Genomic DNA, 18,168 nt, shown 5'->3' with positions numbered 1-18,168 from the left:
TCACCTGGCAAATCATCCCATCCTTACCCTCACTGGCTGCTCTCCTGCCACTTGAGAATGCCGAGGACCCGATCCGAGACATCCCCGACCCTGGAACCTGGGAGACAGTGTACCATCCAGGTGTCTCTACCACGCTCACAGAATCTCATTTCTGTTCCCCTGGCTGTGGAATCTCCTCTCACCCTGCAGTCCTCCTCACCTCTCTTCTCTTCTGAGCCACAACACCAGACTCAGTGCAGAGAGCTGGTCACTGCGACTCCCCCACTCCCCGGGTAGGTCGTCCCCCTTAGCAGTGTCTAAATGGTATACTGAGGGGAACGGCCACAGGGGTACTCTGCACTGACTGCCCATTTCCCTTCCTTCTCCTGATGGTCACCCAGTTACCCGTCTCCTGCTGCCTCAGGGTGACCACCTCCCTGTAGCTCTGATCTATCACCCCCTCAGTCTCCCGTGTGAGTTCCTTAATGCGCTCTCTGAGGAGCTGCAGCTCGGTCCACCCGGTGTAGGTGTGGTTATCTGGGAGGCTGGAGGTCTCCCAGAGTTCCCACATCTGCCGGACGATGCTGAGGATGTTCTACGAGTCTGTGGTGGCCAGTGTGATCATGTTTGCTGTTGTGTGCTGGGGCAGCAGGCTGAGGGTAGCAGACACCAACAGAATCAACAAACTCATTCGTAAGGCCAGTGATGTTGTGGGGATGGAACTGGACTCTCTGATGGTGGTGTCTGAAAAGAGGATGCTGTCCAAGTTGCATGCCATCTTGGACAATGTCTCCCATCCACTACATAATGTACTGGGTGGGCACAGGAGTACATTCAGCCAGAGACTCATTCCACCAAGATGCAACACAGAGCGTCATAGGAAGTCATTCCTGCCTGTGGCCATCAAACTTTACAACTCCTCCCTTGGAGGGTCAGACACCCTGAGCCAATAGGCTGGTCCTGGACTTATTTCCTGGCATAATTTACATATTACTATTTAACTATTTATGGTTTTATTACTAGTTATTATTTATGGTGCAACTGTAACGAAAACCAATTTCCCCCGGGATCAATAAAGTATGACTATTACTATGACTATGACTATGTCACGCGCAGTACAAATCACTGCCCCTGGAGCCACTCTCACCGCACTACTACGCTCTAACAGATGAGGAATGAAGAATTAAGAACAAAAAGAGAAACTTCCTAGATTCTTTACCCTACCTGAGCCTGACGAGCCTCGGCCACTCTGCACACTGACCCACTCACAACAATGGCAGCTCCAAGAATTGGAGCAATATTCCCAGCGCCACCCGCTTTTATCTCAGATTTCCGGCATCTGCAGATGTATTTCACATCAGAGGTGAGTTAGCAGGGTCTCCGACGTAGGAGAAGGGGTCACTGGGTGAGGGGAGGGGGATTGGAATGGGCTAGTCCATGATATCAGCAGTGAACTAGATGGTGTGGTTCGAGCTGGATCTGTTGGTGCAGTCGTGAGTTGGCTGGAGTTCACGCTGCTGACTCGCGACTGTACTGTTAGATCCAGCTCGAACTGCATCGGGTTTGCTGAGGACACAGCAGTGGTTGTCCTCATCAGCAACAATGATGGGTCAGGATACAGAGAGGCTTGTCAAACGGTGCGAGAACAACAACCTGAGTCTCAGCGTGGACGAGACAAAAGAGACGATTGTGGACTTCAGGAAGGTTTAGGCTGGCCACTCTCCTTTGTACGTCAATGTCTCTGCCGTGGAGAGAGTAAAGAGCACAAAGTTCCTTCGTGTGCACGTAACAGGTGATCTAACCTGGACCCACAATGTCTCCTCACTGCTCAAGAAGGCACAGCAGTGTCTACACTTTCTGAGTCGACTGAGGCCTGCAAAACTCCCCACCCCCATCCTCACAACTTTCGACAGGAGTATCACTTGAGTATCCTGTCTGGCTGAATCTTTGTGTGGCATGGAAGCTGCAAGACGTCAGGCCACAAGACCCTACAGAGGACAGTAAAAACCACCAAGAGGATCACCAGGGTCTCCCTCCCCACTGTTTACCGGGAGCGTTGTATACAAGCAACCCAAAGCATTATTGAGGATCCCTCCCACCCATCCCACAATCTCTCTGATCCACTACCATCAGGAAGGAGGTACAGGAGCATCAGGACCAGGACTGCCAGACTGGGTAACAGCTTCTTCCCTCGGGCTGGGAGATTAATGAATACCCTGTCAGCACCGAGGTCAACAATAAGTATACCGGTTTGGATACTGTTGGCGGGGATGACCTACCAGGGACAATTTGTAGTGGTTGCGTCTCTGACACCGAGACTGGACCCTCAGCCCAGGTAGGAAGGAGGGAAAAGAGGAGAGCAGTAGCAATAGGGGATTTGATAGTTCGGGGGACAGATAAGAGGTTCTGTGGGAGAGATCGAGAATCCCGGATGGTCTGTTGCCTCCCTGGTGCCAGGGTCCGTGATATCTCAGATCGAGTTCTCGGTATTCTCAGCACAGAGGGTGAGCAGCCAGATGTCATGGTCCACGTGGGGACCAATGACGTAGATAGGAGTAGGGATGAGGTCCTGAAGAAGGAATATAGGGAGTTAGGAAAGAAGTTAAAAAGCAGGACCTCAAGGGTGGTAATCTTGGGATTGCTGCCTGTGCCACGAGACAGAGAGGGGAGGAACAGGAAGTTATGGCAGATGAATGCGTGGCTGAAGAGTTGGTGCAGGGGGCGGGGGTTCAGATTTCTGGATCATTGGGATCTCTTCTGGGGAAGGTCTGACCTGTGCAAAAAGGACGGGCTGCACCTGAACGGGAAAGGGACCAATATCCTGGCAGGCAGGTTTGCTAGAGCTGTTGGGGAGGGTTTAAACTAGTTTGGCGGGGGGTGGGAATCAGAATGTGAGTGCGGAGATTAGGGCAGAAGGACAAGGCCATGATGCTATGTGTTCTGAGTTGGTGAGGAAGGACAGGCAGGGGATAAAACATAAATGTAGCCAGTTAGAGGGGTTGGAATGTGTCTATTTCAATGTTAGGAATATTAGGAATAAAGGGAATGAACTTCGAGCATGGATCAGTACGTGGTACATGGAACTACGATGTTGTGGCCATGACTGAAACTTGGCTGGAGGAAGGGCAGGATTGGCTGATGCAGGTACCGGGGTTTAGGTGTTTTAAAAGGAATAGGATGGGAGGTAGAAAGCCGGGGGGTGGGGGGTGGGGGGGAGTAGCGTTACTGGTCAGGGCTATAGAAAGGGAGGACGCTGCGGAGGGAGTGTCCACTGAGTTGGTGTGAGTGGAAGTCAGAGATAGGAAGGGATCAATCATTGTGCTGGAAGTAGTCTATAGGTCCCTGAGTAGCCCTCAGGACACCGAGGAGCAGATAAGCAGGCAGATTTTAGAATGATGCAGGAAATACAGGGTTGTAGTTATGGGTGATTTCAACTTCCCTCATAGTGACTGGCACCTCCTGACTGCAAGGGGGATAGATGGGGCTGAATTTGTCAGGTGTATTCAAGAAGGATTCCTGACACAGTATGTGGACCAGCCAACGAGAGGAGAGGCCATACTGGATCTAGTTCTGGGTAATGAATCTGGTCAGGCGGCAGACCTCTTGGTGTGGGAGCATTTTGGTGAGAGTGGCCACAACTCCCTTAGCTTCAGCATAGCTATGGAAAAGGATAAAAACAGACAAAATGGGAAAGCGCTTAACTGGAGAAGGGCTAACGATGAAGGGATGAGGCAGGAACTAGCAAGAGTAAATTGGAAACAGATGTTCAAAGGTGAAAGCACAGAAGTAATGTGGAAGAAGTTTAGGGGCCACTTGTGCTGGGTTCAGGGTAGGTTTGTCCCACTGAGACAAGGAAAAAATGGTAGGAAAAAGGAACCGTGGCTGACGAAACACGTGAGGCAACTCGTCAAGAGGAAGAAGGAAGCATATTAGATTAGATTAGATTATGAGGACATGCAGTCCCCTTTTATTGTCATTTAGTAATGCATGCACTAAGAAATGATACAATATTCTTCCGATGTGATATCACAAAACACAGGACAGACCAAGACTGAAAAAACTAACAAAACCACATAATTATAACATATAGTTACAACAGTGCAACAATACCATAACTTGATGAAGAACAGGCCATGGCACAGTAAAAAAAGTTCAGTCTCTCGAATGTCCCACATCTCACGCAGACGGGAGAAGGAAGAAAACTCTCCCTGCCATGCCCGACCACAGTCTACTCAAGGATAGTCAACATGGCTTTGTGAAGGGAAGGTCGTGCCTCACGAGTCTAATTGGGTTTTTTGAAGAGGTAACAAAAGAAATTGATGAGGGTAGGGCGGTAGATGTGGTCGACATGGATTTTAACAAGGCATTTGACAAGGTCCCTCATGAGAGACTCATGCAGAAAGTCATGAGGCATGGGATCAGTGGACCCTTGGCTGTTTGGATAAAAAATTGGCTTACAGGAAGAAAGCAGAGGGTAGAGGTGGAAGGAAAGTATTCTGCCTGGAGGTCAGTTACTAGTGGAGTGCTGCAGGGCTCTGTCCTGGGACCCCTGCACTTTGTGATTTTTATAAATGACCTGGATGAAGAGGCGGAAGGATGGGTGAGTGAGTTTGCGGATGACACGAAGATTGGAGGAGTTGTGGATGGAGCTGTAGGTTGCTGAAGGTTACAAGAGGATTTAGACAGGATACAGAGTTGGGCAGAAAAGTGGCAAATGGGGTTCAATCTGGATAAGTGTGAGGTGATGCATTTTGGAAGGACAAACCAGAAGGCTGAGTTCAGGGTTAATGGTTGGTTACTTAAGAGTGTGGATGAACAGAGGGACCTTGGGGTTCAAGTCCATACATCCCTCAAGGTCGCTGCACAGGTTGATAGGATAGTTAAGAAGGCCTACGGGACACTAGGCTTCATTAATAGGGGGATTGAGTTCAAGAGTAGAGAGGTCATGTTGCAACTCTACAAATCTATGGTGAGACCACACTTAGAGTATTGTGTTCAGTTCTGGTCACCCCATTATAGGAAGGATGTGGAAGCTATGGAGAAGGTGCAGAGGAGATTTACCAGGATGTTGCCTGGATTGGAAAACAAGTCTTATGAGGCAAGGTTAGCAGAGCTGGGACTTTTCTCTTTGGAGCGTAGAAGGATGAGAGGGGACTTGATAGAGTTCTACATGATTATGAGAGGCATAGATAGGGTGGATAGCTAGTACCTGCTTCCCAGGGCATGAATAGCAAACACCAGAGGGCATATGTACAAAGTTAAGGGAGGGAAGTTTAGGGGAGACATCAGGGGTAAGTTTTTTACACAGAGGGTTGTGGGTGCCTGAAATGACTTACCAGGGATGGTGGTGGAGTCTAAAACATTAGGGGTATTTAAGAGCCTCTTGGACAGGCACATGGATGAAAGAAAAATAGAGGGTTACAAAGAGGCCCACTTTCAGGCGCGGGCAGCGTCGATGCGGGAGCAAGGAGTGCTCGAGGTCGACGGACGACTGGAGATTGGAGGATCAGAGGATCAGCCGTTGTAGGAAGGCCGAGGATCGGGAATACCTAGGCATTACCTGAGGAGGAAAGTAAAATTGCGCAGGCGCGGGTGATGTCAGCGGCGAGCGCGGAGATTAAAAAGAGGCCCACTTTCAGGTGCAGGCAGTGGAGTGCGTGGGAGCAGAGTGCTGGGCTTTGGCTCAGTGGGCTTCGGCGTAAGGGGGTCTTCGGTGAGAGGTAATCAGTGAGCCTGAGTATGTGCTTGCTGAGGAAAAAAGGTAAGGTCGGTAGGTATTTTTTCATTTATTCTGATTAATCTGGGATCAGGTAATGGAAGAGATAGTTCGAGCAGTGGTGTGCTCCGTATGCCGTATGTGGGAGGTCAGGGTCAACGCAGTTATCCCTGATGACCACGCCTGCAGAAGGTGCATCCAGCTGCAGCTCCTATCAGAGCGAGTTAGGGAATTGGAGCTGGAGCTGGATGAACTACGAATCATTCGGGAGGCAGAGACAGAGATAGATAAGAGTTATCGGGAGGTAGTCACACCAAAAAGACAGGAGGAAGGCAACTGGGTGACTGTCAGGAGATGGAGGGGGAGCAGGCAGAGAGAGCAGAGCACCCCTGTGGCCATTCCCATCAACAATAAGTATACCGTTTTGGTTACTGTTGGTGGGGATGACCTACCAGGAACAAGTTGCAGTGGTCCTGTCTCTGGCACTGAGGTTGGACCCTCAACTCAGAAGGGGAGGAGGGAAGAGAGGACAGCGGTAGTGATAGGGGATTCTATAGTCAGGGGGGCAGATAGGAGATTTTGTGGGGGAGATCGGGAGTCTTGGATGGTATGTTGCCTCCCTGGTGCCGGGGTCTGGGACATCTCAGATCGGGTGCAGGTTATTCTCGAGAGGGAGGGCAAGAATCCAGATGTTGTGGTCCATGTAGGGACCAACGACGTGGGTAGGAAGAGTGAGGGGGTCCTGCGTAGTGAGTTCAGGGAGTTAGGTGCGAAGCTGAAGGGCAGGACCTCCAGGGTAACAATCTCAGGATTGCTACCTGTGCCACGTGCGAGTGAGGCGAGGAACAGAAGGATTATACAGATCAATACGTGGCTGAGAGGATGGTGCAGGAGGGAGGGCTTCAGGTTTTTAGATAATTGGGCTTTGTTCCAGGGAAGGTGGGATCTGTTCCGATGGGACGGTTTACACCTGAACTGGAGGGGTACTAACATTCTTGCAGGAAAGTTTGCTAGTGCTGCTTGGGGGGGGGGGTTGAACTAAATTTGCAGGGGGCAGGGATCCAGAATGTGAGAGAGGATAGCGAGATGAAGTATAAAGGACAGGTGGGGACTACACGGTTCCGGAATATTAAGTGTGAAGTAGAGAAAAGTGAGGCGGAACGAGTGATAAGGAGGATACAAGTGCAGAGGGATGGTCTGACGGAGCATGGAGTTAAATGTGCAGAAAGAGAAAGTAAATTTAAGAAGGACAACAAAATTCAAGGGGTGTATAGCCCGTTGAGAGTTCGGGGAGCTGGGTTATGCACAATAGGCAGCGATTTAAACAGAGAGAGGAGAAATGGGTTAAAAATTCTATATCTGAATGCACGGTGTCAGAAATAAGGCGGATGAGCTTGAAGCTCAGGTGCAAATGGGTAAGTAACTATGATGTTGTTGGGATAACGGAGACATGGCTGCAGGGGGATCAGACCTGGGAATTGAATGTACAAGGGTATACGTGCTATCGAAGGGACAGAAAGGTGGGCAGAGGGGGTGGGGTGGCCCTGTTGGTGAGGAATGAGATTCAGTCCCTTGCAAGGGGACACATAGAATCAGGAAAAGTAGAGTCAGTGTGGATAGAACTGAGGAACAGTAAGGGTAAAAAGACCCTAATAGGTGTTATCTACAGGCCCCCAAACAGTAGCATGGATATTGGGTGCAAGTTGAATAGGGAGTTAACAATGGCATGTGGCAAAGGAAATGTCACAGTAGTTATGGGGGATTTCAACATGCAGGTGAACTGGGAAAATCAGGTTGGTACTGGACCTCAGGATAGGGAGTTTGTAGAGTGCCTACGGGATGCATTTTTGGAGCAGCTTGTATGAGAGCCGACCAGGGATAAGGCTATTCTGGATTTAGTGTTGTGCAATGAACAGGATTTGATAAGTGATCTTGAAGTAAAGGGGCCATTAGGAGGTAGTGACCATAATATGATAAGTTTTTATCTGCAAGTTGAGAGGGATAAGGGCAGATCAGAAGTGTCAGTATTGCTGTTGAACAAAGGAGACTATGGAGCCATGAGGGAGGAGCTGGCCAAAGTTGACTGGTCAGATATCCTAGCAGAAAAGACAGTGGAACAGCAATAGCAGGTATTCTTGGGAATAATACACAAGGTGCAAAATCAGTTCATCCCCTGGAGAAGGAAGGATTCAAAGGGGGGAAAGTGGCCACAGTGGTTGACAAAGGAAGTCAGAGATAGCATAGCATTAAAAAAGAAGTATAACAGAGCTAAGGTGAGTGGGAAGACGGATGATTGGGAAATTTTTAAGGAACAACAGAACTTAACTAAAAAGGCAATACGGGGAGAAAAAATGAGGTATGAACGCAAGCTAGCTAGGAATATAAAGGAGGATAGCAAAAGTTATTTTAGGTATGTGAAGAGAAGGAAGATAGTTAAGAACAATGTTGGGCCCTTGAAGAATGAATTGGGAGAAATTGTTATGGGAAACAGAGAAATGGCAGACGGATTTAATATGTACTTTGGATCTGTCTTCACTAGGGAAGACATAAGCAATCTCCCAGATGTATGGATGGGCCAAGGACATAGGGTAGCAGAGGAACTGAAACAGATTGACATTAGGAAGGAAACGGTGATGAGTAGACTGATGAGACTGAAGGCTAACAAATCCCCAGGTCCAGATGGTCTGCATCCTAGGGTACTAAAGGAGGTGGCTCTGGAAATTGCAGATGCATTGGTGATCATTTTCCAATGTTCCTTAGATTCAGGATCAGTTCCTGAGGATTGGCGAATGGCTAATGTTATCCCACTTTTTAAGAAAGGAGGGAAGGAGAAAACAGAACTATTGCCCTGTTAGCCTGACATCAGTAGTGGGGAAGATGCTAGAGTCCATTATTAAAGATGAAATAGCAGCATATCTTGATAGCAGTGATAGGATTGGGCCGAGCCAGCATGGATTTACCAAGGGCAAATCATGCTTGAGAATCTATTGGAGTTTTTCGAGGATGTAACCAGGAAGATAGACATGGGAGATCCAGTGAGTGTGGTGTACCTTGACTTTCAGAAGGCATTTGATAAGGTACCACATAGGAGATTGGTGGGTAAAATCAGAGCTCATGGCATTGGGTGGAGGATATTGACATGGATAGAAAACCGGTTGGCAGATAGAAAGCAAAGGGTAGCAGTGAATGGGTGTTTCTCGGAATGGCAGGTGGTGACTAGTGGGGTGCCACAGGGCTCGGTATTGGGACCACAGCTGTTTACGATTTACGTCAATGATTTAGAGGAAGGCATTGTGAATAACATCAGCAAGTTTGCTGATGATACTAAGCTGGGTGGCAGTGTGACATATGATGAGAATGTTAGGAGAATTCAAGGTGACTTGGATAGGCTGGGTGAGTGGGCAGAAACTTGGCAGATGGCGTTTAATGTGAATAAGTGTGAGGTTATTCACTTTGGGAGCAAGAACAGGAAGGCAGATTATTATCTGAACGGTGTGGAGTTAGGTAAGGGAGAAATACAAAGAGATCTAGGAGTACTTGTTCAGTCTCTGAAGGTGAATGAGCAAGTGCAGCAGGCAGTGAAGAAGGCTAATGGAATGTTGGCCTTTATTACAAAGGGAATTGAGTACAAAAGCAAGGAAATCTTTTTGCATTTGTACAGGGCCCTGGTGAGACTACACCTGCAGTATTGTGTGCAGTTTTGGTCTTCAGGGTTAAGGAAGGACATCCTGGCTGTGGAGGAGGTGCAGCGTAGGTTCACTAGGTTAATTCCTGAGATGTCCAGACTGTCTTACGCAGAGAGGTTAGAGAGACTGAGCTTGTACACACTGGAATTAAGGAGATTGAGGGGGGATCTGATGGAGACATATAAGATTATTAAGGGATTGGATAAGATAGAGGCAGGAAATATGTTCCAGATGCTGGGAGAGTCCAGTACCAGAGGGCATGGTTTAAGAATAAGGGGTAGGTCATTTAGGACAGAGTTGAGGAGGAAATTCTTCTCCCAGAGAGTTGTGGAGGTGTGGAACGCGCTGCCTCAGAAGGCAGTGGAGGCCAATTCTCTGGATGCTTTCAAGAAGGAGCTAGATAGGTATCTTATGGATAGGGGAATCAAGGGTTATGGGGACAAGGCAGGAACCGGGTATTGATAGTAGATGATCAGCCATGATCTCAGAATGGCAGTGCAGGCTCGAAGGGCCGAATGGTCTACTTCTGCACGAAGGGTCTCCGCCTGAAACGTCAACTGCACCTCTTCCTAGAGATGCTGCCTGGCCTGCTGCGTTCACCAGCAACTTTTATGTGTGTTACTTCTGCACCTATTGTCTATTGTTATGGGGTAGTGTGGGTTTAGTACGTTTTTTTAAGGAATATATGGGTCGGCACAACATCGAGGGCCGAAGGGCCTGTACTGTGCTGTAGTATTCTAGTGTCTAGCGTCTCTTCACTGGGACAGCGAGCTGTTTGCAGTTTTTTCTGAGTTGCACAGGACATGCTTTTTGAGTGATCTGTTATTAACTTATTTGTGATAATATTTTATTTGATGTACTGTCTGATATATAGATCATGGGTGCACCGTGGTCTGGAAGAATGTTGTTTGGTCCGGTTGCATGGCATGTGCGTACTTGGTCCTCCCGCGGTTGGAGGACCCTGCGGAGTGACGAAAGGCAGACACTAGAGGTCAGTGTCGGACCGTCCTGCAGACCGGCTGGAGAGTCCTCTGGTGGTGCGCTGCAGTACTGCAGGGGATTGGCTCCGACTTCGCCCTTATTCCAGGGAACAGTCCCTGACGCTTAATTGCCAGCCGACCGCTTGTGGGATACTTGGTGGGCCCGTGTCCCTGTTATGGGTTTGGTCCCATTGCAGGAACTCAGACATATAATTCAGGCTGGTGCTCCCAGAGGAGGTCCTGCACTGCAGAAGGAGGGAACGCCACAGTTTTGGAGGGGCGGTGAGGGGGGAGCGCCACATTGTGGTAGAGGTGGTAAGGAGGGAGTGCCTCCCTTTGGGAGGGACAGTGAGGAGGGAGCACACCATTCTGAGAGGGGCAGTGAGAATAGAATGACCCTTTGTGGTAGAGGAGCCTCTCCCATCTTCTCAAAAGGGCATAATTAAAGATTGAAATGTACTCTGCTGTGTGTTCTTTGATTTATCATAAGATATAGGAACAAAATTAGGCCAGTCAGCCCATTGAGTCTACTTAGTCATTCGATCATAGCTGATGTTCCCTCTCAACACATTCTCCTGCCTTTTCCCCATAAATGCTGACGTAAATCCAGATTCTAATCTTGATTCATTCTTCATATCAGTGGAAGAGGGAGGTAATCAGAAGGTGGTGCAGGCAAGTCAGCCCACTCAACTGAAAGAAACAAAGCCATGCCTTCAAGCTTAGCCTGCTGTCAGACTAGAAGATTTAAATGTCTCTGATATTCAATAAAAAATACATTTTTATATTTTAAAATTATGAACGGTAAGAAAGCGAAAAAATGCAATGTTTCAATATAGTTAAATAAACTAAAATAATGCTTTTGAAAATAATTGAATTAAAATGTACCTTTCTCCCAAAAACATCAACACTAGCACTTTGTTTATTGGATCGTTCCCTTTGGAAGAATCACCTCCAAAGGAATTCTGAGATTTCCAAGCAAGATCCAGACCAGACGCTCACAAATGCCAGGAAACAAGAAATACCTCATCGTTCCTTTGCCATCGCTGGGTTTGATTCTCAGAACTCCCGCCCTGAGAGCACCATAGGAGCCCCTTCCCCACACGAACCGCGACAGTTCACGATGGCACCCCCTCCCCGCTCTAAACCTCCGGAGGGAGGTGAGGATGAGGAAATAAATGCTGGTCTTACTAGGATCCCGAGAAATTGAACACAGCATCAAAACGTCAGCAGCTAATAAATTCTTGCTGAACACCTATGCTCTGTCCGCCAGAGAAAGCAGGATCTCACAGTGGCCACACATTTTAATTCCACATCCCATTCCCATTCTGACATGTCTATCCACGGCCTCCTCTACTGTAAAGATGAAGCCACACTCAGGTTGGAGGAACAACACCTTATATTCCGTCTGGGTAGCCTCCAACCTGATGGCATGAACATTGACTTCTCTAACTTCCACTAATGCCCCACATCCCCCTCGTACCCCATCCGTTATTTATTCATATACACACATTCTTTTTCTCTCTCCTTTTTCTCCCTCTGTCCCTCTCACTATACCCCTTGCCCATCCTCTGGTTCCCCCCCCCTTTCCCTTCTCCCTGGGCCTCCTGTCCCATGATCCTCTCATATCCCTTTTGCCAATCACTTGTCCAGCTCTTGGCTCCATCCCTCCCCCTCCTGTCTTCTTCTATCATTTCAGATCTCCCCCTCCCCCTCCCACTTCCAAATCTCTTACTAACTCTTCAGTTAGTCCTGATGAAGGGTCTCGGCCCGAAACGTCGACTGTACCTCTTCCTAGAGATGCTGCTTGGCCTGCTGCGTTCACCAGCAACTTTGATGTGTGTTGCTTGAATTTCCAGCACCTGCAGAATTCCTCGTGTTTACGTTAATAAATTTTTGCCATGCATTTGGGTGAGATACACACTTTATTTAAAAATACACAATTTCAACGTGTGTTTCGGGGAGCGGGGATTGAAATATTGAAGACCCTGAAGGGGTGGTGGAGAGGGGGTGCTTCCCCCCAGGGAGAAACTAGATGTGGGGACTGCTTCCAAACTAAGGGAGTGCAACTCCTTAAGAGGGAGACAAGGTGAGGTTTACGCTCTTGAGCAACTCTCAAAGCGCAGTGAGGGCAGAGTCCCTTCGAAGTTTAGATGGTGTCAATTTTCAAACAGGGAGGGGGTGAGAGGTTACCTTGGGTTGGGGGGGAAGATGGAGAGAGTTGCAGAGAGGTGTCAGGGGGACACTGCAGAACTCAGGAGTGAGTACAGGAATCGGGAATCATGCTAAAGTTGCACAAGCCGTTAGTGAGACCGCACTCAGAGTTCCGTGTGCAATTCTGGTCACCCAGCTGCAGGAAGGATGTCATTCCTGGAGAGGGGGAGAAAGGATTCACGAGGATGTAACCGGGACTGGGGGGACTGAGTTACATGGGGAGACTGGACAGGCTGGGACAGTTCCCCATGGGGCAAAGGAGGTCGAAGGGTGATGTTATAGAAGGTCGTACAATGATAATGGGTACAGATAAGGTGTGTGGTCACAGTCATTTCCACAGGGTAGGGGCGCATCAGACCAGAGGGAGCAGGTTTGAGAGGGTAAAGTTTTAACGGGGACTTGTGCAACTTCTTTACTCAAAGGGTGGTTAGAATGTGGAACGGGCTGTACAGGAACAACAGTTAAAATCACACGGACAGGTACACGGATAGGAAAGGTTTAGAGGGATACGAACAGGTACACGGATAGGAAAGGTTTAGAGGGATACGGACAGGTACACGGACAGGAAAGGTTTAGAGGGATATGGACAGGTACATGGACAGGAAAGGTTTTGGATGTGGGCCAAGCATGAACAAATGGGACTGGCTTGGATGGACACCTTGGACGGGTTCGGCCGAAGAGCTTGTTTCCATGAGGAGGGGGGTGGAGGGGATGGAGATGGACGGGATGAGAGAGAGGGGCCACGTACATCAATTGGAAACCCTCCTGCAATCCAGTTCGATCAGCGCCGGCCCGACTGTGGGAGTGCAGCTCGGGGGGGATGGGGGGAGGAGACGTCCAGGCCAAAGGTCTGAGAATACATCCCCCACCTCCCCCACGGAGGGTCAGTTGTTGATCTGCTCCTCCTGCCAGGTGGAGGTGGGGATGGCGCTGTATGGGTCGATTACCATCCGGGCACAGCGGACGATCATGACCAAGAGCAGCAGGCACAGCAGCACGATGAAGGCCAAGACCAAGCCCTCATCCAGGTCCATGTGGCCATTCAGGAGACCCTGGGCCACACGCATCCCCCCGACCAGATCTCTTGTCCCCTCTTCGCTCACCTGCAGGAGAAAGTCACCAGCTCAGAGCACAGAGGAAGATCCACCTGTTCAATGTCAATTTGGTGAGTGACCGGTAAACTCTCGCCCCTCTCTCAACCCCCTCTCACCCATTCCTTTCCCCATCCACTTCCCCCTCTCCCCATACTCACCCCTTCCTCTCTCCATCCACTTCCCCCTCTCCCCATACCCACCCCTTCCTCTCCCCATCCACTTCCCCCTCTCCCCATACTCACCCCTTTGCCTCCCCATCCACTTCCCCCTCTCCCCATACTCACCCCTTCCTCTCTCCATCCACTTCCCCCTCTCCCCATACTCACCCCTTCCTCTCTCCATCCACTTCCCCCTCTCCCCCTCTCCCCATACTCACCCTTTCCTCTCCCCATACTCACCCCTTCCTCTCCCCATCCACTTCCCCCTCTCCCCATACTCACCCCTTCCTCTCCCCATCCACTTCCCCCTCTCCCCATACTCACCCCTTCCTCTCTCCATCCACTTCCCCCTCTCCCCATACCCACCCCTTCCTCTCTCCATCCACTTCCCCCTCTCCCCATACTCACCCCTTCCTCTCTCCATCCACTTCCCCCTCTCCCCCTCTCCCCATACTCACCCCTTCCTCTCCCCATCCACTTCCCCCTCTCCCCATACTCACCCCTTCCTCTCCCCATCCACTTCCCCCTCTCCCCATACTCACCCCTTCCGCTCCCCATCCACTTCCCCCTCTCCCCATACTCACCCCTTCCTCTCTCCATCCACTTCCCCCTCTCCCCACACTCACCCCTTCCTCTCCCCGTCCTCTCCAGCACCTTCACAACACAGAAACAACCCCATCACCCCAACCCATCCATCCTAGCGAGTTCCTTTAACCCACATTGCCCATATCCCTCTAAACCTTTCCTATCCGTGTACCTGTCGAAGTGCCTGTTAATTGTTGTTAAAGTATCTCTACTGACCATCCTCTGGGTGAAGAAGTCGCTCCTCAATTTCCTGCCTCTCTCACACTCGTACATGCAGCCAAACTGATACAAATACAGACAAACACTCACAATCACACAGAGACACACACATACACTCACACCCACCCACTCGCACAACACACGTGCTCTTACATACATCTATACACCAACACCCTCACAGATAAGTGCGCAGACATGCACTCACACACACCCATTCACACACTTGTGCACACACACTGTCTTCCACTCACACATTCTCACAAAGATGCATACACATACTTGCACACACTCACACACATTGACACTCACACTCACAGATTTGCACTCAGTTGCACTCATACATGCACACTTGTACACATCCAATCACAGATAAGCACACTCAAGCTCACATACACACACATACACACACACACACACACACACAGGGAGGGGTGCAGGGGCTGGAGGGGGTTACAGAGACAGGGAGGGGTGTAGGGGCTGGAGGGGGTTACAGAGACAGGAAGGGGTGTAGGGGCTGGAGGGAGTTACAGAGACAGGGAGGGGTGTAGGGGCCGGAGGGGTTACAGAGACAGGGAGGGGTGTAGGGATCAGAGGGGTTACAGAGACAGGGAGGGGTGTAGGGGCCGGAGGGGGTTACAGAGACAGGGAGGGGTGTAGGGGCTGGAGGGGGTTACAGAGACAGGGAGGGGTGTAGGGGCCGGAGGGGGTTACAGAGACAGGGAGGGGTGTAGGGGCTGGAGGGAGTCACAGAGACAGAGAGAGGTGTAGGGGCCGGAGGGGGTTACAGAGACAGGGAGGGGTGTAGGGGCTGGAGGGGGTTAGAGACAGGGAGGGGTGTAGGGGCTGGAGGGGATTACAGAGACAGGAAGGGGTGTAGGGGCTGCAGGGGGTTACAGAGACAGGGAGGGGTGTAGGGGCTGGAGGGAGTTACAGAGACAGGGAGGGGTGTAGGGGCTGGAGGGGGTTACAGAGACAGGGAGGGGTGTAGGGGCCGGAGGGGGTTACAGAGACAGGGAGGGGTGTAGGGGCCGGAGGGAGTCACAGAGACAGAGAGAGGTGTAGGGGCCGGAGGGGGTTACAGAGACAGGGAGGGGTGTAGGGGCTGGAGGAGGTTACAGAGACAGGGAGGGGTGTAGGGGCTGGAGGGGATTACAGAGACAGGAAGGGGTGTAGGGGCTGCAGGGGGTTACAGAGACAGGGAGGGGTGTAGGGGCTGGAGGGAGTTACAGAGACAGGGAGGGGTGTAGGGGCTGGAGGGGGTTACAGAGACAGGGAGGGGTGTAGGGGCCGGAGGGGGTTACAGAGACAGGGAGGGGTGTAGGGGTCGGAGGGGGTCACAGAGAGAGGGAGGGGTGTAGGGGTCAGAGGGGGTTACAGAGACAGGGAGGGGTGTAGGGGCCGGAGGGGGTCACAGAGACAGGGAGGGGTGTAGGGGCTGGAGGGGGTTACAGAGACAGGGAGGGGTGTAGGGGCCAGAGGGGGTTACAGAGACAGAGAGGGGTGTAGGGGCTGGAGGGGGTTACAGAGACAGGGAGGGGTGTAGGGGCTGGAGGGGGTTAGAGACAGGGAGGGGTGTAGGGGCTGGAGGGGATTACAGAGACAGGAAGGGGTGTAGGGGCTGCAGGGGGTTACAGAGACAGGGAGGGGTGTAGGGGCTAGAGGGAGTTACAGAGACAGGGAGGGGTGTAGGGGCTGGAGGGGGTTACAGAGACAGGGAGGGGTGTAGGGGCCGGAGGGGGTTACAGAGACAGGGAGGGGTGTAGGGGCCGGAGGGAGTCACAGAGACAGAGAGAGGTGTAGGGGCCGGAGGGGGTTACAGAGACAGGGAGGGGTGTAGGGGCTGGAGGGGGTTACAGAGACAGGGAGGGGTGTAGGGGCTGAAGGGGATTACAGAGACAGGAAGGGGTGTAGGGGCTGCAGGGGGTTACAGAGACAGGGAGGGGTGTAGGGGCTGGAGGGAGTTACAGAGACAGGGAGGGGTGTAGGGGCTGGAGGGGGTTACAGAGACAGGGAGGGGTGTAGGGGCCGGAGGGGGTTACAGAGACAGGGAGGGGTGTAGGGGTCGGAGGGGGTCACAGAGAGAGGGAGGGGTGTAGGGGTCAGAGGGGGTTACAGAGACAGGGAGGGGTGTAGGGGCCGGAGGGGGTCACAGAGACAGGGAGGGGTGTAGGGGCTGGAGGGGGTTACAGAGACAGGGAGGGGTGTAGGGGCCAGAGGGGGTTACAGAGACAGAGAGGGGTGTAGGGGCTGGAGGGGGTTACAGAGACAGGGAGGGGTGTAGGGGATGGAGGGGGTTACAGAGACAGGGAGGGGTGTAGGGGATGGAGGGGGTTACAGAGACAGGGAGGTGTGTAGGGGATGGAGGGGGTTACAGAGACAGGGAGGGGTGTAGGGGATGGAGGGGGTTACAGAGACAGGGAGGGGTGTAGGGACTGGAGGGGTTTACAGAGACAGGGAGGGGTGTAGGGACTGGAGGGGGTTACAGAGACAGGGAGGTGTGTAGGGGCTGGAGGGGGTTACAGAGACAGGGAGGGGTGTAGGGGCCGGAGGGGGTTACAGAGACAGGGAGGGGTGTAGGGGATGGGGGGGTTACAGAGACAGAGAGGGGTGTAGGGGCTGGAGTGGGTTACAGAGACAGGGAGGGGTGTAGGGACTGGAGGGGTTTACAGAGACAGGGAGGGGTGTAGGGGACGGAGGGGGTTACAGAGACAGGGAGGGGTTTAGGGGCTGGAGGGGGTTACAGAGACAGGGAGGGGTGTAGGGACTGGAGGGGGTTACAGAGACAGGGAGGTGTGTAGGGGCTGGAGGGGGTTACAGAGACAGGGAGGGGTGTAGGGGCTGGATGGGGTCACAGAGACAGGGAGAGGTGTAGGGGCTGTAGGGGGTTACAGAGACAGGGAGGGGTGTAAGGCTGGAGGGGGTTACAGAGACAGGGAGGGGTGTAGGGGCTGGAGGGGGCTACAGAGACAGGGAGGGGTGTAGGGGCTGGAGGGGGTTACAGAGAAGGGGAGGGGCGCAGCAGTTACAGAGACAGGGTGGTGTTGATACAAGGTTTGGTTCTAAAGGCCTGGCAGGGTTTGTTTAACCCTTGTTTAACCCTTCGCTCAAGTCACCAGATCTGGATGAAAGTGTCAAATATTTGCTGGATTAGGTTTCAAGGTCACAGTGTACTTACTGTGCTGGTCTGGGTATCACCGTCCCGTACTCTGTCTTGTCCTCTCCCCTTCCTCTGTCGGCTGTGGACTCCTGGTGCTCACCGCCCTCCTGGCGGGTTGCAAGCGTTACGCAGGGGGCTGCCAGTGGGGGACAGGCATTGTACAGTTGCCCTGGGCACTGAGAGGAGGGTCCCCTCCAGTGCACTGGACCGGGGAGGTGTCAGGTTTCAGCGAGATCGTATAACCATCCACATCCAGGTTTAGGTTACAGAGAAGTCCTGAAGCACAAATTCATATGAACACAGAACACAGACACAGAACTTAGATCATAGAACACAGACACAGAACACAGAACACATAGAAATATAGAAACATAGAAAATAGG

At 51.5% G+C, this 18,168-nt stretch overlaps 1 protein-coding gene across 1 annotated transcript in view; it reads right to left on the bottom strand.

Moving 5' to 3' along the window:
- Positions 1-12,272: 12,272 nt before the first annotated feature.
- LOC140211547 (cortexin domain-containing 1 protein-like) overlaps positions 12,273-18,168 on the bottom strand; it is a 29,977-nt gene continuing 24,081 nt past the window's right edge. The window contains exons 3-4 of the mRNA XM_072281369.1: positions 17,804-18,061; positions 12,273-13,675 (exon numbers count right to left, since the gene is read on the bottom strand). Of these exons, the coding sequence (XP_072137470.1) occupies positions 13,457-13,639 (183 nt within the window). The 5' untranslated portion in view covers positions 13,640-13,675; positions 17,804-18,061 and the 3' untranslated portion in view covers positions 12,273-13,456. The remainder of the gene's footprint in view (positions 13,676-17,803; positions 18,062-18,168) is intronic.

Source organism: Mobula birostris, chromosome 2 (assembly GCF_030028105.1).
Source record: "Mobula birostris isolate sMobBir1 chromosome 2, sMobBir1.hap1, whole genome shotgun sequence".
NCBI lineage: Eukaryota > Metazoa > Chordata > Chondrichthyes > Myliobatiformes > Myliobatidae > Mobula > Mobula birostris.
This window is presented reverse-complemented; position numbering and strand designations above follow the sequence as displayed.